The sequence below is a fragment of the Mizuhopecten yessoensis genome, unplaced genomic scaffold (assembly GCF_002113885.1).
Source record: "Mizuhopecten yessoensis strain PY_sf001 unplaced genomic scaffold, ASM211388v2 scaffold9399, whole genome shotgun sequence".
NCBI lineage: Eukaryota > Metazoa > Mollusca > Bivalvia > Pectinida > Pectinidae > Mizuhopecten > Mizuhopecten yessoensis.
Genome location: NW_018408028.1, coordinates 624,080 through 651,614, shown reverse-complemented (window position 1 = coordinate 651,614; position 27,535 = coordinate 624,080). Strand labels below are relative to the sequence as shown.

Sequence of the window (27,535 nt, the reverse complement as noted above, 5' to 3'; positions counted from 1 at the left end):
AAATTTTATATCCGATTGTTCGCAATATTTAATTTCGAATATCTTTCTTTCTCTCTCATAAAATCCAAAATATGCAAGTATCATACAAATTCTTCTGAAATATAATCAAATGTATGTTTCATTATGTTCAAAAATTGTTCAGCAACAAAATTCAGTTTAACTCTAAAAAAATGAAATAATTGTTTTTTTTCTTTCTTTTATTGTCCAAAGAAATTGCCTGCTTCCATCCACCACTGCTCTTTATTACTTGTATTTGAAATGTTCATGTCTCATTCCTGTATCAATAGATATCGGTCTGTTTGAGGTTTTACATATTGAGGTTTCTAATTCACCTCTGAGAATTGGTTTTCCTCAATTTTAGTTAGAAGAGACTTAGTAGAGAAGTCATACTCTGGATAGCCAAATGATGACGATGACGGTGTGATTTACAATCATATGACGTCATGTTAAGCTGCACACGAAGAAATATTTCACCCCAGAATACATGAGGTATTAAGACTGGGTGTAATAATTAACCCCTCAGTCTCATTACCCCATCTACTAAGGCTACAGGCATATAGTATATGATAGTACATGTACAGGCATCGTATAAGATAAAAGCATTGGGCTTGCAATTTTTTTAGACTTCACTATTTAGCACAGATATTTAAATTCTATTCATGAAAGTAAGTAAAACAACATTATAAATTATAATCTTGTTGACTACTACTAGTTTTTATGCCCCTGACTCGACCCAAAGTTTGGGGTACATAGTATTTGCTTCATATGTACGTATTGACTGTGGATTCTGGAGCATATTTCAGCCACAGTTTAGGTATATAAAGGGAAGGCAGTGCGTCATATCCCAAAATAGAGTCACTTTGACCTTAATTTGACTTCTGTCAATAAGAACATAAATAACAGTTTTCGGAGCATATTTCAGCCACTGTTTCATTAATGGACAGCAAATTTTTGTATGTGAGTGTACATTATGGATAGGCAGTGTACGTGTCACATTTTAAATACAACCTTCGACCATTGACCTTGACCTGAAGTACTAAAATTATGGTTTCTGGAACAAATCTCCGCCACTGTTTCATTAATGGACATCAAACTTTGTATATAGATGCATCATATGAAAGTATGATGCTGCATCCTAAAATGAGATCAGTTTGACCTTAATTTCACTTTTGACCTTGAACTCAATTACTAAAATAATGTTTTCCGGAGCTTGTCTTGACTGCTGAATGATACATCGTGGGAAGGCAGTGTGTAATACCCTAAATTGATCAATGATCATGAGGTCACCATGACCTTTGACTTTTGATTAAAGTATGAAATACAATGTAGTACAGGTATCCACAGGGGGCATGGGGCCATTGACCCCTCATCACTGATATTGACCTCTCCATGTTCCAATTTTCTTTTAATCTGAATTTTGATATTGACTAAAAATTGCTGAAATGGCCCACTTCTCTCAAATTCCAGGATTTTCCCTGGAATGGGCTTCCAACTTTGTAAGTATGTCGGTAGGGGGTGTATCCATGATGCCCATGCTGTGGGTTATATCTAGTTAGTTACCATATAATCTATCACAATATGTTTTCGATTCATTTTCCCAAAATTGCGAGACATTCAGAACTCAGTTGTTCTACATATACATTTCATATACATATATATGTGTGTTATAAGTGTGAGTAAGCTCGGTTCACAACATTTATTTGTTTTGAAAGACAAAATTAACAACCAACATGGCCCATGGCCACTTCACTGCAGAATAAGCTTCTTTAATTGATATTATGATACAGAACAAAGTTCATCTCTTCAAAAGTCAGTAATAAAACCATGATGTCCAACATGCTTGTTACATGCCTTCGTGGAACCAGTACGATTTTCAGCCTATAAGCTAGTTTTCTCTTCTCTGTTTTTGCTTTCATTAGACTCAGCAGTTTTAAAGACACTTTGAGTAAAATTTCCCTAAAATTCAGGTTTTATTTTCCAAAGGAAGTAGTTAACATGTCCATCCACTTGTCCGCTGGATCCATTCATTGTTCAGATTGCAAGGTAATTGTTGGCCTAGCAGAATATGAGTTTAGACAGATTTTCAGTGTCTACCAGCCCAGGGCTCATGTCTGGTAAAAAATCTCTTCCTTATAATACGTTTACTGTAATTTAATGTTAAGTGTTCTGAGAGAAAATGTGACGAAAATCATTTCGTACATAATCTTCCCCCAAGAAATATCCAAATCTCTCCCTCTGACCCGTTTGAAGGTTGGCAGGCCTGCAATAGATTGCTTGAGCCTGTGACTCTGGTGACATAAATACTGGTGATCGGGTGGCACAGTGGATAGCGCATTGGCCTTCACCCATGGGGCAGCCAGGGTTTGGTTCCCTGATCGAACCACATGGGTTAACATTTTCTCTGGGTACTCCAGTTTCCTCCCACATTTAGATCCTAGGCGCTGACATCCGGGCCAACAAGAGTGATTAATATATGTTGAAATAACTTTTTTCATAATTGTTGTAAAATAATAATGTTCATATTATGTACTACAGACGTTTCACTCTCAGTACAGAATGACTACAAGATTGTTGATGTTGGAAAAGAAAATTATCCAGTACATGCATATTTTTAAGATGAAACGTGTAAATCTTTTGACACTAATTTGTATAACTATACCAATACTGTTTTAGGCTTTCATGAAGTTCTACCATTTTTAGTAGAAACTTTTTCATCAATTGACGTTCAGCATAATTTTATTTTGATCAATAGTAAAATCAGCGTTAATGAAGACCATTCTGGGTAAAAAAAAAAATCTGCAAATTGTGAAAAGAAGAAAAACTAGATTTCATTTGAAGCAGGCTCTTTTTTTTTTGTGGGATGAAAAGAAGACAAACTAGATTTAGATTCCCAAACTTCAGTCCTGTTTTATATAAACATTATGGAACAGGTGCTGCAGTGACCCCATTTTGGTGTGTGACACACCAAGGCGTACATTTTGGTGTGTGACACACCATGGCGTACATTTTGGTATGTGACACACCAAGGCGTACATTTTGGTATGTGTCACACCAAGGCGTACATTTTGGTGTGTGACACACCATGGCGTTCATTTTGGTGTGTGACACACCATGGTGTACATTTTGGTATGTGACACACCATGGCGTACATTTTGGTATGTGACACACCATGGGGTACATTTTGGTATGTGACACACCATGGCGTACAAGATATATAGCCCTGAAACCTGAATTTCGTCACTTGAGGTCAAAGTAAAAGATCAAAGAGACTACAATATTGCCATTTTTGTACATGACACTTTCTCATGACAGACCTACATCCTGAGAGTGATGTGCATATATGAAACAGTAGCCAAGACAGATATGCTCTTGAAACCTATGCTTCTGAATCCGATATCAAAAGTCAAAGGAGATTGCAACAACTTTATTTTGGGACGAGACAAGTAGTATTCTTATCATGTATTTGCATACCAAGTCTCATGTCCATACATGATACGGTGCTTGAGATATGCTCCAGAAAGCCATAAGTTGCTACTAAGATCAAAGGTCAAAAACAATTATGATGATGTTGTTTCCATTCTCACAAAAGTTGTCATAACATGTTTCTAAGACTGGATAGATGCATGCATGAACAAGGTAAATACCATATGTCACAGACTTCTTTTGAAGTGGGGTATTAAAAATATAGGAAAACAAAGGGAAACACTTCACACAGTAAAGGACATGTTGTACCTACTTTTGAACGCCAGGTCGTACATAGACAAAGCCATGCGGTCTCCATCTAATACTTCTCCTAACGTCAAACTCTTGTGCTCGATCTGGACAAACAAAAAAATATCAATCATATACTGAATATAATGTAATACACCATCGCTAACCTTTGTCCATTGTTAAGAATGACACTGAAAATTCAATAAATTTACAACGTTTATTTTAGTTTTGATTAGATATGTTTTGCAATATGACAAATTTGTTAGATAGGATGCATGCATATGTACACTATGAGCTTAAATTGAATTATATTACCTTCGGCTCAAGAATCAAGACCAGTAATATCAGTCCATGTTACTTGCATAAAATCTACATAATTTATAATACAAATGTACATTATAATTACATATATATAAATTGGTATAATAATTCTTACAGGAAGAACATAACAAATTTATTTAGGTTCGGAATAATTTGTTTTATATTTAAACATCATATATTCTGTTTTTTAACAATACTGTATAGTGGGAAATTTTCGCTGCAGACTAACTTTCGCCTTTTTCGCCCTCCCTAATGAGGGAGAATTTATCATGATAGCGAAAAATCAGTAAGCAACATACAATATATTTTTAAATATTACATGTGAACGGCAAAATGGGAAAAGGGCGAATATTTGGCTTGGTGAAAGTTTACCATTATACAGCATATTGTTACCAATAAGTAAACAATAGTATTTTGTTCCTGTTGACTTTTACCTTTTTTGGTCGGCATACTGGGAGTTGATAGTAATGATATGTCTCGTGTGGGTTAAAGTATGGTCCCACCTTGTTTACATACATCAGCACCTGTAAGGAGAAAACATCAATAAACAAATAATTTTGGAATATTTACATTGTTTAAACAAGAGGCTCACAGACCAAGATATAAGTAGGTCAAGGGTTGCTGTGTGGACAGTGGAAGGGTAGCTAGGTGTATCTGTGAGGAAGGTCAAAGGTACATGTAGGTCAAGGGTTGCTGTGTGGACAGCGGAAGGGTAGCTAGCTAGGTGTATCTGTGAGGAAGGTCAAAGGTACATGTAGGTCAAGGGTTGCTGTGTTGGAAGAGAAATGGTATACGTAGAAGGTAGGAGTAGTTGTGAAAAAGGTCAAAGGTACATGTAGGTCAAGGGTTGCTGTGTGGACATTGGAAGGGTAGCTAGGTGTATCTGTGAGGAAGGTCAAAGGTACATGTAGGTCAAGGGTTGCTGTGTGGACAGTGGAAGGCTAGCTAGCTAGGTGTATCTGTGAGGAAGCTTAAGGTCAAAAGTACATGTAGGTCAAGGGTTGCTGTGTTGGAGGAGAAATGGTATACGTAGAAGGTAGGAGTAGTTGTGAGGAAGGTCAAAGGTACATGTAGGTCGAGGGTTGCTGTGTGGACAGTGGAAGGGTAGGAGTAGCTGTGTGGAAGGTCAAAGGGTAGGATTATCTGTGTGGGAGGTCAAAGGTACATGTAGGTCAAGGGTTACTGTGTGGACATTGGAAGGGTATGAGTAGATGTGTGGGAGGTCAAAGGTACATGTATGTCAAGGGTTTCTGTGTTGAAATTACTAGGTATTCATATATAGCTACATATAGGAAGGGTGTTACTGGCTTTGTGGAGGGGAAAAGCTACACAGTGGCTGTTTGGAAGGGCAGTTGGAAAGTGTGGAAAAACGCCACATTGGTATGATTTTTCAAACTTGTTCTTGCCTCCATGAGAAATCTCGAAATAATATAGGTTTATAAGGCTTCAGGTTGAAAAGAGCATGCATACCTACAGTATATAGTATGAACAGACCAGCTTTCAATTGCAAGCCGTTTTGTATCCCAGAGGGATATTAAACAGTCTACCTGTTACAAGCCGTACAGGTATCATTGTATAATGTTATATCAGTTTATCACCTGTAGCTTTCAATTACTACACCACATGCAATCTGAACACACGTTTAATGCCTGAGGCTAAATATCATGGACACTTTGGGCCACATCAGTATAAACTAGTGTTATACTTTGTACCTTCTATGCCAGAATTGGTGCCAGGATGAAGGCATAGTGTACAACCTACCAAACATTATTTTTATTACATTTGTACTCTGTTCACTGTTCTTCAGTAATTCAATAATATATCGCCTTCAATTCAAATCCGAAAGATTTCAAAAGTGCTATTTCCTATGTGAGAATTCTCCATCATCTATACCTTATATATACAAGTACATGGTCATAACTGTGACTTCAAAATGACAATAATTAGATGATAGATGATATGTCACATTTTGGTAGCCAGGCACCAAATAAACTCTAAAGACTATAATTAATAGTGATAACATTACTACTGAGGAAAACTAGATTAAGCTAAAAGCATGGGCTTAACGGATACATGACTACAAAGTTTGAAGCCCATTTAAAAACAGTGACTAAGATATGCTGCGAAACCTGTATTCCAATGTATTTTAGGACTTGTGGTCAATATCAAAGGTCAAATTGAGGTACCAGTGACCTTATTTTAGGATATGATATATGCATACCGCCCTCCCTTGATGTACCTTGGTAGAAAATTGTGTGCCCATTCATGAAACAATTAACAGCTATGATATGCATCTGAAACCATTATTTTAGCAATTAACTATATGGCCAAGGTCTTTGGTCAAGGTGAGACCACTATGACCTTGCGTTAGGATACAACACCATCTTCCCATGGTGTACGTATGTACAAAGTCTGGTGACAATTTGTGAAACAGTGGCGGAGACATGCTCTGGAAACCATGGTCAGCACAATATAAAAATATCATGAAAATGAGTAAAGAAAACAGATTCATTTAACCTTGAAGTAACATTTGAATTCTGTAACCAACAAACGTGTAAGGCATCACAGACAATTGCAATGTACAAGATAATATGGTACTGATACTCCCTGAATCACGACGAACTTGGAAAATATTTGTGCCAATACAAGAAAACTTGTGGACAGGTAATTTTTGCTTAGTTTTTTGTTTGGGGTTTTACGTCACAACAGCTTATGTCATATGAAGGCGATGTTCACAGATGATGGGGCTACACAAAGATAATTTTAAAGTGTTACTTCACTGGAATGTCCTAACCTGGACACAGCAGCATGACACTTCACCTAGAACAACAGGCTTTATCATGATCACCATACATTTAAGCTGAATATCTAACGAAGGGCAATAAGTGCCAATTTTAATGACTGGTTTGTCTTGGTCAGAGAAAAATACCCAAATTGTTTCTTGCTTGGGTAATTAAATTATCGATGCCAATGTCAGGGGATCATAGAAATGACAGGGTCTAACAGAGTCAGACATTCTTCAGGTATTGGTGCACAATTTTGTTTTGGTTGGTGGGGAAGTGGAAGGAAGGATTAATTTGTAAAAAATTATCAGATTATACTGGTAGAAGAATGTCCGCTATATACCATAGATTTTACAGTTTTTGTCTGTCAGGGTAAGCTTTATTAAATTTAGAAATGTGACAAAATATACTATGCTTGAGTGATCATTTTTGCTACTTAATCAGCAAACATAAGTTTTGAAATTTGGGTCAACCAGAAACCAATTCCAAAGACCACTATAAATGTGTTAACGCAAAAATCGAAAAACGCTCCAGTAGGTATTATTCCCTTATTTAAAATATGACTACGAGTGCTTACATGCGCTAAATATCCTGAATGCTCTGTACCATACAACTCAAGACTACAGGTGCATATTCAACGTAATGTTGACAGACAATTTTCTTGAAAATGCTAAGATTCCTTACAACATGTACTGGAGCACCGGCAAATCAGACTATATAACTAGATTTGGCTATATTATCAAGTATAACTATACCTATATAGGGCAAATGTTAACAAACACGCCAGTACTTTTTGTAATTATCTCATGCACATCCATTGAAGTGTTGACCAAACAGGTGAGTCAGTGAATTAGAAGATTTTTATCTTAAAACTCAATTTCCAGTGACTTTGTTGAATGTCACCGTTGCAATTCTTTGTACTTGCATCCTTTTATCCTCACCATCTGATGGTCAGACAGGAATAGTAGCGATTTTTGTACCAAAACACGAAATATTTCACTTCCTCTCGACACATGAACTTCTTTCAATGCATGTTAATTACCGTTCTCTTCCAAAAGCACATGTCACTCTGGGGCCGAATCTGCATCGTAGGGATGCTTATCTTCGGTAGCTAGAAGTAGATGCCATGTTGAATAGACACCCTATAGTTTGTTACTAATAAGTGATGCATGTTGACAGGAAAAAAATCCAACAATGGAATTTAAACAATTGAATGAAAATTGAGTTTTTAGATGGAAATCTTTAATTTCACCGCCTCACATGTGTGGTCAACACTTAAATTGATGTTCACAGGATAATTACGACTAGTACTGGCGTGTTTGTTTACATTCGCCCTATTTACTATTAATGATAGTCGACTTGACTAAATAGCCAAATCTATCAACACACGCAGATTTGCCGGTGCTCCAGTACCTGTACAAGATAATTTGAGATGTTGAATAAATAAAATAGTGTATATAGCAGATTAAAAGGTTCTCCTTTAGTCGGCGAATGATATACATTGCTGTGCAGTGAGCACATGACATGTTGAATATTACTTCAGAAACTGTGCTGTATAAACTAGTTCCTTACATGTTTATGATGTTACACACCAGAAGCAGAAACGTGTATGTCAGCAAATGAAATCGGCATCGTTTCAAATAAATTAACGATTATTTAACATTCACTTATTTATCGAAAATGTGAGTTTTAAACTAACAAATAAAAATTCAAGACATTTTTTGACTGATTTCTGACGAAGAAGACGGTAACTGAAGACATCAGTCATATTCTTGACCTGTCAAAAAATGACAATATGCACCCCCATTTCGCAAGGCATATTCGAAAAATGTTCACTACAAACATACTACAGTACAAAAGGTACAGTCCATTGACCAGAACTTAGAACTCATATAAAAACTTTGCATGCATGCTGAAATATATACCTTTTCTCCTTCCTTATAGTTAGTAGCATCCGTAAAAGACACGAATGCCAACGCAACAACCAAGACTATGGCCGCCATGTTTGTTTGATGTACGTTAACGTTACATCGTGGTTATTTAAATTATTCGTACTTTTAAACATATTTGCAGCGTATTGATTATAATTAATAATTAAAAATATTTTATGTGTCAAATATCATAAAATAAACGACAATTACATTTTTCCACTAAAATATTTTTGACTATTTTACTGTATCATATTGACGCTTTTAAACTGGAATACACACGTTGCACTATCCTCTACCCATTGAAACATTGCATCGACTAAGATTGCAATTTGATAATCTGTGTGTATTTCTTTTCCGGCTTAGTGAAAAGGCTATATTCATACGCAATAAAACACAATAACAAACTAACAGAATACTCATTTGGGTCTAAATATTTTGCAATTTTGTTAAATTAAGATAATAAAATCAACACGCAAATAATTTGCGCATGTCATTTTAGTTATCTGATTTATTAGAGCGCGCACCTTGCAATATAGTTCCGCGCATGTGTATATATTTACATTTGCAGTGCGGTTCACTAATCCTCTTAGGGATCTGTCGTTTCTTTATCTGGGCAGGGTAGGGACTTGGTGTTTAAAGCTATGGTCGACAAGCAGTGTCGCGGTCTGACGAACAATCGAGTGTTTTCAACGTATCTACACCGCGATACAACTTCAGGTCGCCGGTATAAGCAGCCGATTTTGATTAATCAAAACTTTGCAGACACCCATGTTTCCCCGTGCTAATCTATCGCCTCCTTGACTAACCATATTGCACTTCAGCTGCAATATAGTGTATGCCGACTTGGAGTAACATCCAGTCAACTTTCTCAGACAAGATGGATTTTCATGCAGCAATGGAAACTTTTGCTGAAGCATGGGTAGCTGCCAATACCCCTACTGCTGTTAACTCTACTGAGCCCCAACCACAGGTAACATCTTTTGTTTACTTCATAGAGTGATGATCTTCAAGATTTCTTCTAAGATTAATTATTGACGTTTTACTCAGTGTTCCTTGTTTTCTTCCAGTGATTTTTTTTTTCTTAGTAATAAGTCCAAAAATATCCGATGTCACTTGTTTAACATTAGTGAACAGTTACATTTTCATAGACATTGACTGGAAATTTAAGAAACTGTTGCATTCTCATTTCAATTTAATTGTGATCCTTCTTGGCCATTGACACCCTTTTTCATTAATGTCAAATTCAATAATAAATTTTTGTTTGTTTTTTAAACAATGCATTAAGAGTTTTTAAAGTAGTACAACTCAACTTTCTTTAAAAACACTCATATCCCTTATCCTTTTATAAGTTCTTTTTATGTAAAGTACGGGGTTAAATATTTGCAATTCACAATAGCAATCTTTTAACAAATTCAACTGTATTATATCTGTTATATATCCAGGCAATAAAATGAAACATAATGCGTTAATAAAAATAATCTTACAGCAATGCTATATGTGATACTTTAATAAGTATATGTTTGCCATAGAACACCATGGTGTAAAAATGCATATTTAGAATACTAGTCTACAAACATCATTTCAAAATTATATTTGATCAGATATTGAAAAATTTCACTAGCTAGTGAAACCTGTCTTAGATCTCCTAGCTGAAGTCTTGGGTTTATGGTATTGTACACGCCAACACTCGGTCATACAAATTGTATATATATCAAAAATAAGAAATGAGTAAAATCAATCAATTTTACAGTTGACAAGTGTGTGAATGTTAGAATAGAAAGAGATAAAATTTCAGCTATTTCTCAATAATTCAATATTTGATCAGTATCCAGAAAAAAAACACCTAAAAAATTTCACTTCAAATCCTTCCCATCCACTTTTGTCTTCTAAGCATGCTTCCTTCAACTTATTAGTCGGCAAGTAATATTACCAATGCTTTAAGGATTATTCAATGATTTCTTGAGAGATATTTTGGTTTAATTTTAGTTTCCATTTTATAATTATTGAATCAAATGTAAAATGAATTTTATTGTTATCTGAAATATTACTTTCATGGACCTGATAGGAACTGAAGCTGCCAGCTGTATTAATAGCTATTTAAATTTATAACTGTTAATTTTCATTTTTTAGATATTCAAAATTAATGTCCTCAGACATCTAGCTAAAAGTGACCTATAGATGTTTGTCTATAGACCTCGTACTGTATATTTTTTGTCTTCAAATTCTTCAAAAAAAGTTCCCAAAGAAATGTTGCTCAGGAAACCATATTTTCAATTTGAGCATTATGCATCAGAACACTTCCCACCTAACTTGCTAGACAACATATTTTCAAATGTTTCACTTTTTCTGTTAAAATGTTTGATATCAATACAGGTACCGTTGATTCTTGATTCAGACTCATTAAGAATGTTCATGATGAAATTTGGATTTTGTTTGAGGGAAACTTATACATAAAAGCTGATTGTTAATTAGCGGTAGGTCGATAACACCAGGCTGAGATCAACGTTGGCAGTCTATAATAATAGCATTGACTTTTTTACATCATTTGGTAATCAACATATAGAAAATGGACAGTGGGGTCTTGATCAAATAATTCCTTATTTCCTGCACTGTTACAGATTATTCAGCCAAATAGACTGCCGACTTTTAACCTGTAGAGCTGATTAACTTATTAACTGTTCCTAATACACAGCCTGTTCCCTTTAATACATGTACAATAGCTAATAGCATATGTACACACTTTCTTAGCCAGGATTAGACTACATTAACTTATTAACATGTTAATAATGCTAAAAAGTTAAAGTTTAATCCAATTATGAACCATTTACGTGTAGAGGTAATTGTTGATTTTGGTTATTTAAAGTAGCTTATCCCATTGACAGGTTACTTAACATTTTAACATTATATGTTATTTCTTTCGAATACAAAAGAACAATACATCTTAAATATAAACAAAGATTGCGTTGTCCAAAGCTACTTTTAAGTTATAATTTTATCAATTTTTAAAAAGATAACCAAACAATTAAATATATTTCAAATGTTCCAAATATGTATTATTTTGTTTAAACTATTTAAACCGCCCCCACAAATAATGAAGTGTTTAAAAAAATAATGGTGTGTTTCCTTCGATACCTATATAAAAGCAATCTTCTAACAAAAGTCCTGGAGAAAGTTAATGTACATATAACTGTTGTAAATTCATTATACATACTAATGATGCTGCCTTTATTTACAAAACCGTTCGGTGTATGTTTTGTTACTTCTATATGTCCTGATTGTAAATACGACAGCTCGTGTTATAATGCTAGCAGATGATAAAGACGTTAGAAATGTACACATTTTTGTGAGCGCCTGGTTAAGTAGCGTTTATTGTACATGTGTGGCACATAAAAAGACATGACAGAGTGACATCGCCATAAGTATTAATGGCTAGTCAATACAGCAAGAAAGCGAGGTGTATATGTGGTTTTGTTAACCTTGACTAATTATATTACTCATCAATACAGTGTACTTGTGTATTGACAGGTGAACACCAATCAATGGTTTAGAGCTTAACTAAACAGTTGGATTGTACCTTGTAAACTCAGGTTACTTTATTAGTATCATTTATTTAGATGTGTAGTTAAAAATAGAGACCTGATAAGAAGTATGTTTAAACTACGTATTTAGTTTTGTATTAGATAACTGTTATTTTGCTTTAATATGGTGATAATAATAATTGGCTGATGTTGCTTTAAACATATAAAGATTGATTACTGAGTTAAAATGTTTTGACTGACGTGATGATTTAGTATTGATTGATCCACAACTTAGGTTACTGGGTTGTAATGATCGCCAATGTAGGTTACTGGGTTGTAATATTTTGACTGACGTGATGATGATCCACAATGTAGGTTACTGGGTTGTAATATTTTGACTGATGTTGTACTGATCCACAATGTAGGTTACTGGGTTGTAATAATCCACAATGTAGGTTACTGGGTTGTAATGATCCACAATGTAGGTTACTGGATTGTAATATTTTGACTGAGGTTATGATGATCCACAATGTAGGTTACTGGGTTGTAATATTTTGACTGATGTTGCATGCAGTGATCCACAATGTAGGTTACTGGGTTGTAATATTTTGACAGATGTTGCAGTGATCCACAATGTAGGTTACTGGGTTGTAATATTTTGACAGATGTTGCAGTGATCCTCAATGTAGGTTACTGGGTTGTAATATTTTGACAGATGTTGCAGTGATCCTCAATGTAGGTTACTGGGTTGTAATATTTTGACTGATGTTGCAGTGATCTACAATGTAGGTTACTGGGTTGTAATATTTTGACTGATGTTGCAGTGATCTACAATGTAGGTTACTGGGTTGTAATATTTTGATTGATGTTGTAGTGATCCACAATGTTGCATGCAGTGATCCACAATGTAGGTTACTGGGCTGTAATATTTTGACAGATGTTGCAGTGATCCACAATGTAGGTTACTGGGTTGCAATATTTTGACTGATGTTGTAGTGATCCACCATGTAGGTTACTGGGTTGTAATATTTTGACTGATGTTGTAGCGATCCACAATGTAGGTTACTGGGTTGTAATAATCCACAATGTAGGTTACTGGGTTGTAATGATCCACAATGTAGGTTACTGGATTGTAATATTTTGACTGAGGTTATGATGATCCCCAATGTAGGTTACTGGGTTGTAATATTTTGATTGATGTTGTAGTGATCCACAATGTTGCATGCAGTGATCCACAATGTAGGTTACTGGGTTGCAATATTTTGACTGATGTTGTAGTGATCCACCATGTAGGTTACTGGGTTGTAATATTTTGACTGATGTTGCAGTGATCTACAATGTAGGTTACTGGGTTGTAATATTTTGATTAATGTTGTAGTGATCCACAATGTAGGTTACTGGGTTATAATATTTTGACTGATGTTGTAGTGATCCACCATGTAGGTTACTGGGTTGTAATATTTTGACTGATGTTGTAGTGACCCACAATGTAGGTTACTGGGTTGTAATATTTTGACTGATGTTGCATGGAGTGATCCACAATGTAGGTTACTGGGTTGTAATAGTTTGACTGATGTTGTAGTGATCCACAATGTAGGATACTGGGTTGTAATATTTTGACTGATGTTGTAGTGATCCACCATGTAGGTTACTGGGTTGTAATATTTTGACTGATGTTGCATGGAGTGATCCACAATGTAGGTTACTGGGTTGTAATGTTTTGACTGATGTTGTAGTGATCCACAATGTAGGATACTGGGTTGTAATATTTTGACTGATGTTGTAGTGACCCACAATGTAGGTTACTGGGTTGTAATATTTTGATTGATGTTGTAGTGATCCACAATGTTGCATGCAGTGATCCACAATGTAGGTTACTGGGCTGTAATATTTTGACTGATGTTGTAGTGATCCACCATGTAGGTTACTGGGTTGTAATATTTTGACTGATGTTGCAGTGATCTACAATGTAGGTTACTGGGTTGTAATATTTTGATTGATGTTGTAGTGATCCACAATGTTGCATGCAGTGATCCACAATGTAGGTTACTGGTTTGTAATATTTTGACAGATGTTGCAGTGATCCCCAATGTAGGTTACTGGGTTGTAATATTTTGACTGATGTTGCAGTGATCTACAATGTAGGTTACTGGGTTGTAATATTTTGACTGATGTTGTAGTAATCCAATATTGATTACTGGGTTGTAACATAATGTTGACATAGATTGGGATGGTCTACAATATTGGTTATTGGGTGGTAGTGTTTGGACTGATGTTGTGGTGATCCATAGAATGGTTTAAATCTATTATGAAATGGAAACCCATGACAGTAAGATCGTTTTTGTGTACAAAATGTTATAAAGATTATAAAAATATCATATAAAGATAACTATCAATGTAACAGTTCATCATTAAATAGAATACTGGCGTCACTGCTGTACTCAGTTCCCCTCGTCCCCACAGGTCAGGGAATCGTGTCTACATTGACCACCTATTAACGTTAGGTTTAGGACCACATCAGCTGTTTGTGATATGTACACCCTGTAATAATGTCACTGCTGCAGAGTTGGGTTATCCCTATAATGCTATAAATACATGTGTTCTGCATCGTAACATGTACAATACGGAGAACTGGAATGCTGAAATACATCTATCATACATTGTGTGTGCTCTAGCTCCCATTCTGATAACATGCCTCATTTTCATACAAGTATTTCTGCTTTTATCACGACCGTGATTCCAGTCGTAGTCGTACCGTACCGTTATCTCCTGTCGGATCGTCCTATAGTAAGTAGTTTTAGTAGTCAATCCCCCTTGATTTCCTTATAGCAGATCTATAGTCATGATTATAAATTCAGTGCCATGGAAATTAAGACGAAAATATCATCATTTGTGAGATTCTTGGTATTGCCCCAAACTTGGTGTAATCCTACTGCAATATTCTTCGCTCCATTGCCATGGCACCCGATCCTTTAAGTCTGGGGGATAACGATTTTGAAAACCAAGTAATTCTTCCTCATGGAGTCAAATTCTCTTCCGCCTTTTTAGTTCGGAAAATATGACTTCCTGTGAAAGGAAGATGTTGGGAGGAAGATGTGCAATTTATAACATACAGTTTATAAGTAATATGCAGGTTTAGTGTTCCTCCATCTATAATGTACAGTTTATATAGACATACAAATATAATGTTCTAAGTAAATATGTAATGTTCTGCTCATTTTCTCAAAAAAAAAAGATCAAAGTTAAATAAATTTGAAATTTTCTCCTGATAACATTCATCTGAAATTTCCTCCTTTTTTCAATCTCTTACTTTTCAGTTTTTGGACACCAACATTTTTCTTGTCGAATTGAGTCCCTGTGAAAATAAAATCTGATGCAATTGATCCCTTTAAAGAGCGCTGTTATTTGTAATCTTGACCACCCAACTGGTGCAGCTGAGCATTTTGTGTGGGATACTAATAGCTTTAAAGATTTTTTTTATCCAAATTCCTTTTTCTGCAGATGTGCATGTGCATTACCTGTGTGAGCGTTACAGTTGATACACGTACCCAGATGCAATCAGTCCTAATCCTTATCAGGGATAAAAACTTAGTCGTTACACATTCTCTGTACAGTAGTTACAAACAAAACGTGCAGAGAAAAAAGAAAAGGTTACAATTAAAAATCACTTTCTTTAAACTGGCCAAGTGTATTTTTTGGTCAGTTCTTAATTGTTCAAAGCTTCAAGGCTCTAACACAATGTTCAGGACAGCTTAATTAGGAAAATGTCAGCAGATTGTTACAATACCACATTTAAAGATTTTTCAGGTTTTTTGCATTTGTATATTTTTCATGATAAATAATCTACAAAAAAATCATGAGGATTCGCATGTGAACTTTTTCTTTGGTTTTAGAAATATTTTACTAAATTTGGTTTAAAAATATTGTATTTACTGTTTTGAATTTTTATACATACATATTGTTTTGTTAATCAAACAGAAGGTTAACTTATAAATGAACAAATGGCTTAATTACCAAACAGTTATGTTTTAAAATGAAACGTAATTTGTCTTTTCTAATCATTTAAAGAGTTTTAATTTGAATTTTGTATTAATTCTTCACTTTGCATATATTATACACACATTATGTGTAAACTGTCACAGGATCTATTTACATAGACTATACACACATTATGTGTAAAATGTCACAGGATCTATTTTACATTTCAGATTTGGTAATTTCTTATTTCAAAATATTTTATCTCATATCTGTTATGGAGTTGGTAATTACTCTAGAATGTAATTTTGTTGATTTTTTCCTCTAACTACAAGTACATGTATATGAATAAATATGAAATGAATTTGATATCTATGTATGGAGAAATATTATAATCTGCAATTAAATGATTAAAAGTCTGGTAACCTGTGTGGACTTATACCACGTGTCTGTACATATCAAACCGGAGATTTGACGTTAATGCTGATTTTAAAGATAAAAATGTGCACTATTAGAATTGACCCTGTGTACATACTACATGATAAATCCTCCTTTAGCTGACAACCATAATCATAATTTGTGGACTCTGCCTTTTCAAACTTAACCGTATCCATTTAATTAGCTTTATCCTTGACAATTTTGTAATATTGCTGTAATTCTTTGGTGTAATGTATGCAGCCAAGTGGAGTTAATACAGACCACATCGCACTAAGTCACAACGATTTAATCTCTTATGTTGCAAAACCCAATCAAATTGAAATTAAAATTTTAAATTTCTCGAACTGTAACATATCTAATGCATATTATGGAAATGTTTGGAAAATGGGATGAATAAATAAAAAAAATCTAGATATAATTTAATTATAATGTTGATAAAATTATAACGAACTACTTTCTTAATTATAATTATAATCTTAATGCAACAAGAAATTATTCTAATTGCCTAAAATGTTATTTCATTTTTTTCCGTGAGAGTATACATCTGAGGCACAATTACTGTGTACGAACGAGTGCTCTTTTTCCATACATGTTCATAAATGTATAGAGGAGAGGACTGTGGGCGTAGAGTAGGGAGTAGAGGTTCTAGAGAAGGTGAGGGGACTGTGGATGGGGAAAGAGTAGGGAGTAGTGGTTTGGGAGAGGGGGAGGACGCTGTGGATAGGTAAAGAGTAGAGAGTAGAGGTTTGGGAGAGGGGGAGCGGGCTGTGGATAGGGAGTAGTGGTTTGGGAGAGGGGGAGCGGGCTGTGGATAGGGAGTAATGGTTTGGGAGAGGGGGAGCGGGCTGTGGACAGGAAGTAGTGGTTTGGGAGAGGTGGAGGGGGCTGTGGATAGGGAGTAGGGGTTTGGGAGAGGGGGAGGGGTCTGTGGATAGGTAAAGAGTAGAGACTAGAGGTTTGGGAGAGGGGGGGCGGGCTGTGGATAGGGAGGAGTGGTTTGGGAGAGGGGGAGCAGGCTGTGGATAGGGAGTAGTGGGTTGGGGGAGGGGGGGGGGGCTGTGGATAGGTAAAGAGTAGAGAGTAAAGGTTTGGGAGAGGGGGAGGGGTCTGTGGATAGGTAAAGAGTAGTGAGTAGGGGGTTGGGAGAGGGGGGGGGGGCTGTGGATAGGGAGTGGTGGTTTGGGAGAGGGGGAGCAGGCTGGGGATAGGGAGTAGTGGTTGGGGAGAGGGGGAGGAGGCTGTGGGTGGGTAAAGAGTAGGGAGTAGTGGTTCGGGAGAGGGGGAGGGGGCGGTGGATAGGGAGTAGTGGTTTTGGAGAGGGGGAGCGGAATGTGGAGAGGGAGTAGTGGTTTGGGAGCGGGGGAGGGGGCTGTGGATAGGGAGTGGTGGTTTGGGAGAGGGGGAGGGGTCTGTGGATAGGTAAAGAGTAGAGAGTAGAGGTTTTGGAGAGGGGGAGCAGGCTGGGGATAGGGAGTAGTGGTTGGGGAGAGGGGGAGGAGGCTGTGGGTGGGTAAAGAGTAGGGAGTAGTGGTTCGGGAGAGGGGGAGGGGGCGGTGGATAGGGAGTAGTGGTTTTGGAGAGGGGGAGCGGAATGTGGATAGGGAGTAGTGGTTTTGGAGAGGGGGAGCGGAATGTGGATAGGGAGTAGTGGGTTGGGAGAGGGGGAGGGGGGTGTGGATAGGGAGTAGTGGGTTGGGGGGGGGGGGGGGGGGTGGGGATAGGGAGTAGTGGTTGGGGAGAGGGGGAGGAGGCTGTGGGTGGGTAAAGAGTAGGGAGTAGTGGGTTGGGGGAGGGGGGGGGGGCTGTGGATAGGGAGTGGTGGTTTGGGAGAGGGGGAGCTCGAGGGGGCTGTGGATAGGTAAAGAGTAGAGAGTAAAGGTTTGGGAGAGGGGGAGCAGGCTGGGGATAGGGAGTAGTGGTTTTGGAGAGGGGGAGGGGGCTGTGGATAGGGAAAGAGTAGGGAGTAGTGGTTCGGGAGAGGGGGAGGGGGCTGTGGGTTTAGAGCAATGGGTGTGGAAAGGTTGATGTTGAGGGGGGATAGAAGAGATAGATCTAGCATCTGTCTTTAAGCCTCTTTGCTATGTACCTGCAGAGATAAAAGAGGCTCTGACAGTTGACTGTTTGGGGACAGGTGTGTAATTAGGGGCTAGTGAAGCATTAGGGACATTTGTAGCTTCTTTATCCTTAATCCCTAGCTTGTAATCGAATAAAAATTACCACCGAGACTAAATATCAAAGCTGTGATAAATGACAGTGGTAGAAAGGTGACAGACTTGCCGATTCCCTGATGGATTTTCTCTGTTAGAAACAGGAGTTTGTTTTACTGTACATAGGTGTAAATGTTGTGGACAACCACCTGTAGCCCAGCTAGTCTGTAACATCTCCAAATCAGACTACAAATAACTGGATGTGTGAGTTAGGGTTCCACAGGGTCGGACACCTGTGACAAACCATATGGTGTTCAACAGACGTTTAAAATAGATGTGGTACAGGTAACATCAGGGTCAATAACATTGTAATGTTACCTAATCAAGTTAGTCAGGATTAAAAGTAAGAAATTATAGATAAATTTAGGAGTGCAAATAGTGTATGTAATTTCTATTGTTGTCTCTATGGTAACAACATGTAGCCGTAACCTAATATACAGGTTGTTTAGGATGTGTTAATCTGGGTAAATCAAATTAAGGGCTAGTACATGGTCAGGACTCCCATGGGTCTGGTGACATATGGAACAGGTGTGATGAAAGGCTTAGGCCCCATCAAGGTGTTATATTGTAAGGCCAAAGGGGAAAAAATAGTGTTTCCGGTAACCCTACCTACCCTAAGTTTTTGTGCCTACTCTTAATTTTTGAACGCAATTTTCAAAGAAGCACTGTTAAAGTTGAGATCACTCTCCTATATAAACCATATAAAGTTATTTGTTAAAATAAAATGTGTTACTTACCTTCTTAACCTAAATTTGTCCAACATATATTACAGGAAACACATACATTTGTTTGTCTGGCCTAAGCAGAGGAGGGACCTTTTGTCTTGCAATCGAGTTAAATGCAATATCAAGAATCGATTTCTGAAAAATGTTAATTTTTGCTTGTTCAGAAATTAAATGCTTTTTAATATTTGTACCTTCTGAATTTTTGTAAAATGTTTGTACAAAAAAAATTGGTCAGAAATTAAATGATTTGACAATATTTTTACCTTCTTTATTTTGTAAAAGCTTTGTAAAAATTTGTCTTCTTCAGAAATGTTATGTTCTGCAATATTTTTACCTGCTTTAGTTTTTAAAATCTTTGTAAAAATTTGTGTTGTTCAGAAATTTAATGATTTGACAATATTTCTACCTTCTTAATTTTGTAAAACATTTGTAAAAATAAATTCAAATGACAACTGTTACATGTAAATATATTTATATTTATTTTCCGTTGTAAAAGGTCTTATAAATATCCTTGTGCATAGTATGAAAGGATCTTTGAAAAGAGCACCAGCACATACATAAGTAATTTATTGGGAATAATACGTCAGATCACAGAAAATGTCTCACCCATACAAACATGGTGTATATGTATATACTTATGACAGAACCAACTGGAGAAAATGATATCGAAAAAACTAGGATAGAAGACGGATAATCTGTCATATGTAGACATTAATGGTTCAGTAGCCATGCAAGGCAAAATGAACAATAACGGTACATGTCAATCTCATCGCTAATCTTGTCGCGGAAAAACGGCCCGTAAGAATTAGACAGGTAAACAGGGATAGATAATGAGAATTTATGAGAGTAACGCACCTGTTGAAAGGAATAAGCTGTTCAGCTATCAGTGACAACGATGTTGATATGTTATTGTTGTAACTCCCGTTACATCTGTATGATATAAATGGTTTTTGTTTTTTTATTTGCTCAGGAAAGTATTCCTAATAGGTCTTCCTTCATTGCATTTTAAATGATCACTTTTTGTTTGTTTCTTGTTTTGTAAAAAGATGTCAAATGTGGATTTTTTTATTGAAAAATGAACCATGTTCATTTATTGTATAGATGTATCTGTGATTTAGAAGGAAGTAAACGAATTGAATAAATGAAAGAATCACTGCATTGTATTTTATAACTAAAACTGCTCCTACAGTTACACGCTGTAAGACGGGTTTACTGATATCGGTAGAGTATATCATATTAAGAAGAAATTTTCTTAATCAATTTAATGGGTCCAGATTCAATTAAGTTGAGAACATTTGGCCCTGTAATTGGAAGAAATAGGGAAATCCAACGATACTCAAAATGTTTTCGTTTTGAAACATCGCATACATCTGGAAGCTTTCCTCAGGAGTAGAATATGATAGCTATAGGTCTATTGGTTTTTTGGACCCAAGAGGGGCTAGGAAAGTTTGTTGGACAAGTTTTCGAATGATGATTTCAACTAAACAGGGGTAGAAATGAATTTTAAAAACCAGACAATCGGGCTAGTAGTTAACAATTTCACTAAACCATGTACAAGTTCCACTAACCCAATATTATTCAACATGATAAGTAATATCAAATTTTCTTTAGAAAATCAGGCAAGCAGTATTTAAACCACTATTCCCGCTGGAGATTACGCTAGTCTCGGACTCTCAAGCTACACCTATTGTCTAGCCCTGCTAAGGGCAGTAAAAGGCTGTGAATCTTTATCTTTCATTAGATAAATATAACTTTCCGAATTCATTTACTTATTAATACTTTATGACAAATGTTCATTTGGCTCATTTCAACCAGATATACATGATGCCTGGTCCTTCGGTGAATTAAAATCCTCGCAAATAGCTTCAATTGTTTTGTGCACAAATACATTTTTATGATAAATTGGTAATTTGCTGTAAAAAATATAAGATCTTTATTGTTATAAACTTTTTTTTTTTTCATTTCCTCATAAAGAAAATATGTTTACATATTGTTTAGATATGTAGTGTTAAAAAGGTCGAGGTGTAACATGATAAAAGGGAACAAAAATGATGTCTTTATGTATTATTTGATAAGAGAAATACACAATAGATATACATGCTTTGCCTTTGGCATTTATCTAGTGTACAGCCCTCAACACACAGGTATAACACAGGATTCTGAAAATAGTGTAACCTTTATGAAAGTCCTCTGTATTTTTGTGATTTTGAACCAGTATTGTCATTATAAATGAGACCTCATATTTTGCTGATGCAGTCATGTCATATACAGCTTGTTGGTGTTTTACAACCCTTTACCTAGATACATACGTTAACAGCAAGATGTATGGCTGACATCAATGTTTAAGGTGGTAACTTTTTATAAATTTGATGAATGCAACTGTTAAATCCTAATCGGTATGCAGTTTACATATCACACATCAATCAGAAGTGGTAATTATATACCAGTTTTATTGCAGATTTACTTATCACCTTATAAATAAATCAATACAACTTGAATTTAAATGATATGCTTAGCCTATCACGCCCAAGTGAAAATGATCACTAGATCATCATGTCGTGTCACAAACAATAGATCTTTGTCCTGTTTGTGCATTCATTTATATTGTTTAATGAGATAGCTTCATGTAAGCTTTAGTTAAACTGTCAGGTTATTATTACCTGTTTCACTGGATTAGAAATTGATGAGTCAAGTAGGGATTTCCAGGTGAAAACAGAAATGAAAAAAACCTTATTCAATAATTACAAGATAATCATGTCATGAAAATAAAATGAAACAAAATTCAGAAACCGATTATGTGACATAAAAGATTTTGAAATTTAATTATAAACACAAACAGAAATCAAACTATCAACAGAAATAAAACTTTTTTTTTCTTTTTCAGGTTGGTAAACAGAACAGTGACGACTTGCCGACACTCTTAACCAAAGAGCAACTGGCATCAAAACAGTCCCCGCCACCCTCGTCCTCTCCGAGTAGCCCAGTGTCCCCTGTACAGCTTTCTCCTCCTAGCCACGCCCACACAACTAAGGGTCACAGCCACACACCAACAGGTCACACAGCAATAGGCCAACCACCAGTAGGCCACACCCACTCGACAACAGGCCATACCTCTCCGACAACGGGTCATTCTCATCCGACAACAGGCCACACCCAACAGACAACAGGCTACAACCATCCGACAACTGGTAACTCTAATCCAACTACAGGCCACACCCACCCAACAACAGGCCACACCCACCCGACAACAGGCCACACCCACCTAACAACAGGCCACACTCACTCGACAACAGGCCACACTCACTCGACAACAGGCCTAACCCACCCGACAGCAGGCTACAACCATCCGACAAGTCAGTCTCATTCAACAGGGGGCCATACCCACAAGAAACCAGATCCCATACCTGTTACAGGCCACACCCCTCAAACACCTAATCCAGCACCTGTGTCATCTGTCACTCCTGCAGGTAAGTCAAAGAAATCATATCTAATCTTAAAAATGCAATTAAAATATGGTGATTTTGTCTGTTTATATTCATCTCATTCAGTATTTTATGGTACTGGGGCTTTTTGAAAGACAAAGTCCCCTAGCAATGAAACTAAGGACAGAAATAGGAAACTGTGAAAATGTAACAACAGAAATAGATGGTCCTATATGGATGATGATGGTTAGTTCCTAGACATAACTTTGCCCTACCAATCCCAAAGAACTGCACCAATTTGTAAAGTTTTTGTTTTGATAATGATATTTCTACTTCCTTTCCACAAAGCATTAGGATTTTCTGAAAATATTGCATACAAAAAGTATGGGAAAATAAATTGATCTTTGCAATGATTTGGGAAAATAAATTGATCTTTGCAATGATTTTGGGAAAATAAAGTAGAAATTTTCTAAGGGAAGGAGCATTGATAAGGCCCCAAATCCACCCTAAAAATCTAAATGTTGTTAAGTTAAATTCAAGCAATTAGATACATATATATATAAATAATATTCAACTCAAAGTAGAATTTTTGTCTATTCAGCCAAATTAGAATGACCTTGTGTGATGTTCTTAGACAAGGGTACTCTAGGGTACAAGTATTACAGTTCTCTAGTATAACATAACAGTATATTGTAGTCTAGGGTACAAGTATTACAGTTCTCTAGTACAACATGACAGTATATTGTAGTCTAGGGTACAAGTATTACAGTTCTCTAGTATAACATAACAGTATATTGTAGTCTAGGGTACAAGTAGTACAGTTCTCTAGTACAACATAACAGTATATTGTACTCTAGGGTACAAGTATTGCAGTTCTCTAGTACAACATAACAGTATATTGTACTCTAGGGTACAAGTATTACAGTACTCTAGTACAACATAACAGTATATCGTTTGTGTTATCTGTAGTGAACACCGAGATATCTTACATCCTGCTAAAAACAAAAATTAATGCATTAGTGGCATTATCACATTCTCTCACTTCCAGTCATCTTAACGGGGTCCTTAATATAAACATCCCTTGTCCACATCAACTGAATGTTTTAAAGATGTACAAAATGTAGATAAACATCACATAAAGGCCATTGGAATAAACTCACAGTATAATGGTAAACAAATTCATGCGTAATCAAATAGGAACTTAAGAAAAGCAAGTTTATGCAACGAAAGATTTATCCAAGAAACTGCATGTACAACAAATTTGTTTACAAGACATAAAAGATAAGACAGAAGAAATTTATGATGATGTAAAAATTGGTAAAGGAAATATGATGAAAAATTTGTCAAGGAAATAAATAGCCATTTCTGTGTGTGCTGAAAATTTGTTGGCAGATATCTAGACAATTAGCGAGCCCGCAGGGACACAAAGGTACGGTGCTCAGGGGGACCCCATACATGTGTCTCCCAAAGCAAATTACGGGAATGAACAAATTTCTTCAAATGAGCCAGCTATGATGTTTTTACATGTTAGATAACGGAGTTGACTTTAGGATGAAAGTATTCGGATTCTCATCACCACAGTCTTGCTAATCAAATCAATCAAAATTTGGCACAGATTAAAAACCAGAGATGTTTGGAAGAACAACTAATTTGGCATTATGATAGCATCAGACACCAGCGTCCGTCATTGACGAAGATTTAGGTACTATTAACTTATACACAGTCTTCTGACAAAGACGCTCTAACATGAGATACAGTTAACCCAGCATTATGTATGTTATGTATATGGCAACGATATGACATCAAAGACTATTATTGTGGTAGCTAGAGGGGCGTGTTTAGGGTGGAGGGAACCAGTGACTTTCTGATAGTGGTAGCTTGAGGGGGGTGTTTAGGGTGGAGGGAACCAGTGAGTTTCTGATAGTGGTAGCTTGAGGGGGGTGTTTAGGGTGGAGGGAACCAGTGAGTTTCTGATAGTGGTAGCTTGAGGGGGGTGTTTAGGGTGGAGGGAACCAGTGAGTTTCTGATAGTGGTAGCTTGAGGGGGGTGTTTAGGGTGGAGGGAACCAGTGAGTTTCTGATAGTGGTAGCTTGAGGGGGGTGTTTAGGGTGGAGGGAACCAGTGAGTTTCTGATAGTGGTAGCTTGAGGGGGGTGTTTAGGGTGGAGGGAACCAGTGAGTTTCTGATAGTGGTAGCTTGAGGGGGGTGTTTAGGGTGGAGGGAACCAGTGAGTTTCTGATAGTGGTAGCTTGAGGGGGGTGTTTAGGGTGGAGGGAACCAGTGAGTTTCTGATAGTGGTAGCTTGAGGGGGGTGTTTAGGGTGGAGGGAACCAGTGAGTTTCTGATAGTGGTAGCTTGAGGGGGGTGTTTAGGGTGGAGGGAACCAGTGAGTTTCTGATAGTGGTAGCTTGAGGGGGGTGTTTAGGGTGGAGGGAACCAGTGAGTTTCTGATAGTGGTAGCTTGAGGGGGGTGTTTAGGGTGGAGGGAACCAGTGAGTTTCTGATAGTGGTAGCTTGAGGGGGGTGTTTAGGGTGGAGGGAACCAGTGAGTTTCTGATAGTGGTAGCTTGAGGGGGGTGTTTAGGGTGGAGGGAACCAGTGAGTTTCTGATAGTGGTAGCTTGAGGGGGGTGTTTAGGGTGGAGGGAACCAGTGAGTTTCTGATAGTGGTAGCTTGAGGGGGGTGTTTAGGGTGGAGGGAACCAGTGAGTTTCTGATAGTGGTAGCTTGAGGGGGGTGTTTAGGGTGGANGGGGGGGGCGTCTAGGCAAGAAACCATTGAGTTTATGATGTGGTAGCGGGGAGAAGCTATTTAGGGTGTAATGGTGAACCTATGGTAAGCTAGACTCAAACAGTTGTGCTGATATTCTTTGGTAATATCAAATTGAAACAATTCATCAGATGACCCAGAAAATTTGCAAATGATGTGAGAAACAACACGCTATCAAGACAAGTCTCGATCTTAAAATTCCACCATCTTAACTCTTTTGTGTCCATTATTGTAGAATAATATAAAATAGAAGTCTATGACATCATTTCACTTTCATTTTATGATGTCAGAATAGATGATCTATCACAAGTCCATACCATAGACATATATATGACATTGGTGTAATTACTAAATAAAAGGATATTCGTGTGATAAATTTAGATATAGACAGGAACCGTATTTAATTTGTGATGTGTGTAACATAATAGTTTTCTACGCACAAATTTATAATTTGTTTATATTGTTAAATCATTATGAGTATATGATGAACTCTTTTTTGTCTGGAGGTGAAATTCAATTTAGCTTATGAGTTTCCTTAAACATTAAGTCTAGCAGGTGCTGCCTCATAGACCATATATCTTGATTAGGACTTAAACATGAATAAGGGTTCAAAGTCAGAATAAATGCTCGTGTTTAAAATATCGGAAGAGCTTCAGGTTGTAGAAAGCGGAAATTTTATCTTCCGCACACACCATGTTCCTAGCAGGTCTAAAATAAAATTCACCATCTTATATTCACAAATATTCTCATTAAAAAATGAATTCTTGCCAAAGAAATTGTGAGAGAGGGAAAATATAAAAACAATATTGATATAAGCATTTACATACAACTTAATGTGATCATGTAAGGGGGTAGCAGGAGTATTATCAGACAACAAAATCTCATAATCTCCCGTGAAATCCCGTGTGGATTTGTGATGCCGGCTCCGTTCACACCAAGCCACTTGTTTATGTGCTATCAAACACAGTTATCACACGTCTTGCGCAAGTCAATCACAGTATCCCACCGCCGCTACCAAACCTCCGCAACCCAGCTCTTCATATTCATGTGCAGATTAAAAAAAATACACCAAATTGCATCACTTATCTGCCGGATCAAATTCAACCATGCCTTTGAAATCGGAACCTTCCATAAGATTTTGTATCCATATTTATTTAAATTTGTATCAGATGTTCTCTCCATCTTAAGATATTTAATTAAAATGGTATTCTAGACGTAATTTGTCAATGCTAGATGGAGGCACTGTGGGAATTAGCACTACTTTGAACAGTTGTGGGGAGACTTCCCCCTCTATCTACGTTATGTACTGTACATGTGTTTGTAATAATGTAAAACTTCCAGTCGACATTGGCCACCATTTCAGTTATCCTTCCATATTATTAACTCATCTTTCTAACTTTCTCTCACAAAAAGAAATGGTTTTATGCTGAACAGAAATAGTTTTGTGCTGAACAAACAGGCTATGTCAATTTATGTTGAAATTGGGCATGAAGTTTTTGTATTCAAGAAAACTGTGATGTCATTTCTGAGAACTTACACAGGGGGTGTACAAAATGAGGTTGTTGATAATAAGTTGATGCAAGGAAGATGTGTCAATAATATTTTGAAGAAATATATTTATTTTAACTTAAAAGATTTTTTAATTTGAAGATGATCACAGCATAGAAATATTTGAGGCACGATTTATAGAAACTATTTGAAAAACAGATTCTTACAAAAAAAAAAAATCATACAAT

At 36.6% G+C, this 27,535-nt stretch overlaps 2 protein-coding genes across 2 annotated transcripts in view; one reads left to right on the top strand and one right to left on the bottom strand.

Moving 5' to 3' along the window:
- The window catches only part of LOC110457997 (transmembrane 9 superfamily member 1-like), a gene marked incomplete at its 5' end in the record, with an annotated part of 40,526 nt that extends 31,687 nt beyond the window's left edge, over positions 1-8,839 (bottom strand). The window contains 3 exons of the mRNA XM_021509517.1: positions 3,737-3,818; positions 4,467-4,556; positions 8,741-8,839. Coding sequence (XP_021365192.1) covers positions 3,737-3,818; positions 4,467-4,556; positions 8,741-8,839 — 271 coding nt within the window. The remainder of the gene's footprint in view (positions 1-3,736; positions 3,819-4,466; positions 4,557-8,740) is intronic.
- A 473-nt stretch (positions 8,840-9,312) lies between these two features.
- The window catches only part of LOC110458008 (mucin-12-like), a 51,666-nt gene continuing 33,443 nt past the window's right edge, over positions 9,313-27,535 (top strand). The window contains exons 1-2 of the mRNA XM_021509533.1: positions 9,313-9,716; positions 22,494-23,076. Of these exons, the coding sequence (XP_021365208.1) occupies positions 9,582-9,716; positions 22,494-23,076 (718 nt within the window). The 5' untranslated portion in view covers positions 9,313-9,581. The remainder of the gene's footprint in view (positions 9,717-22,493; positions 23,077-27,535) is intronic.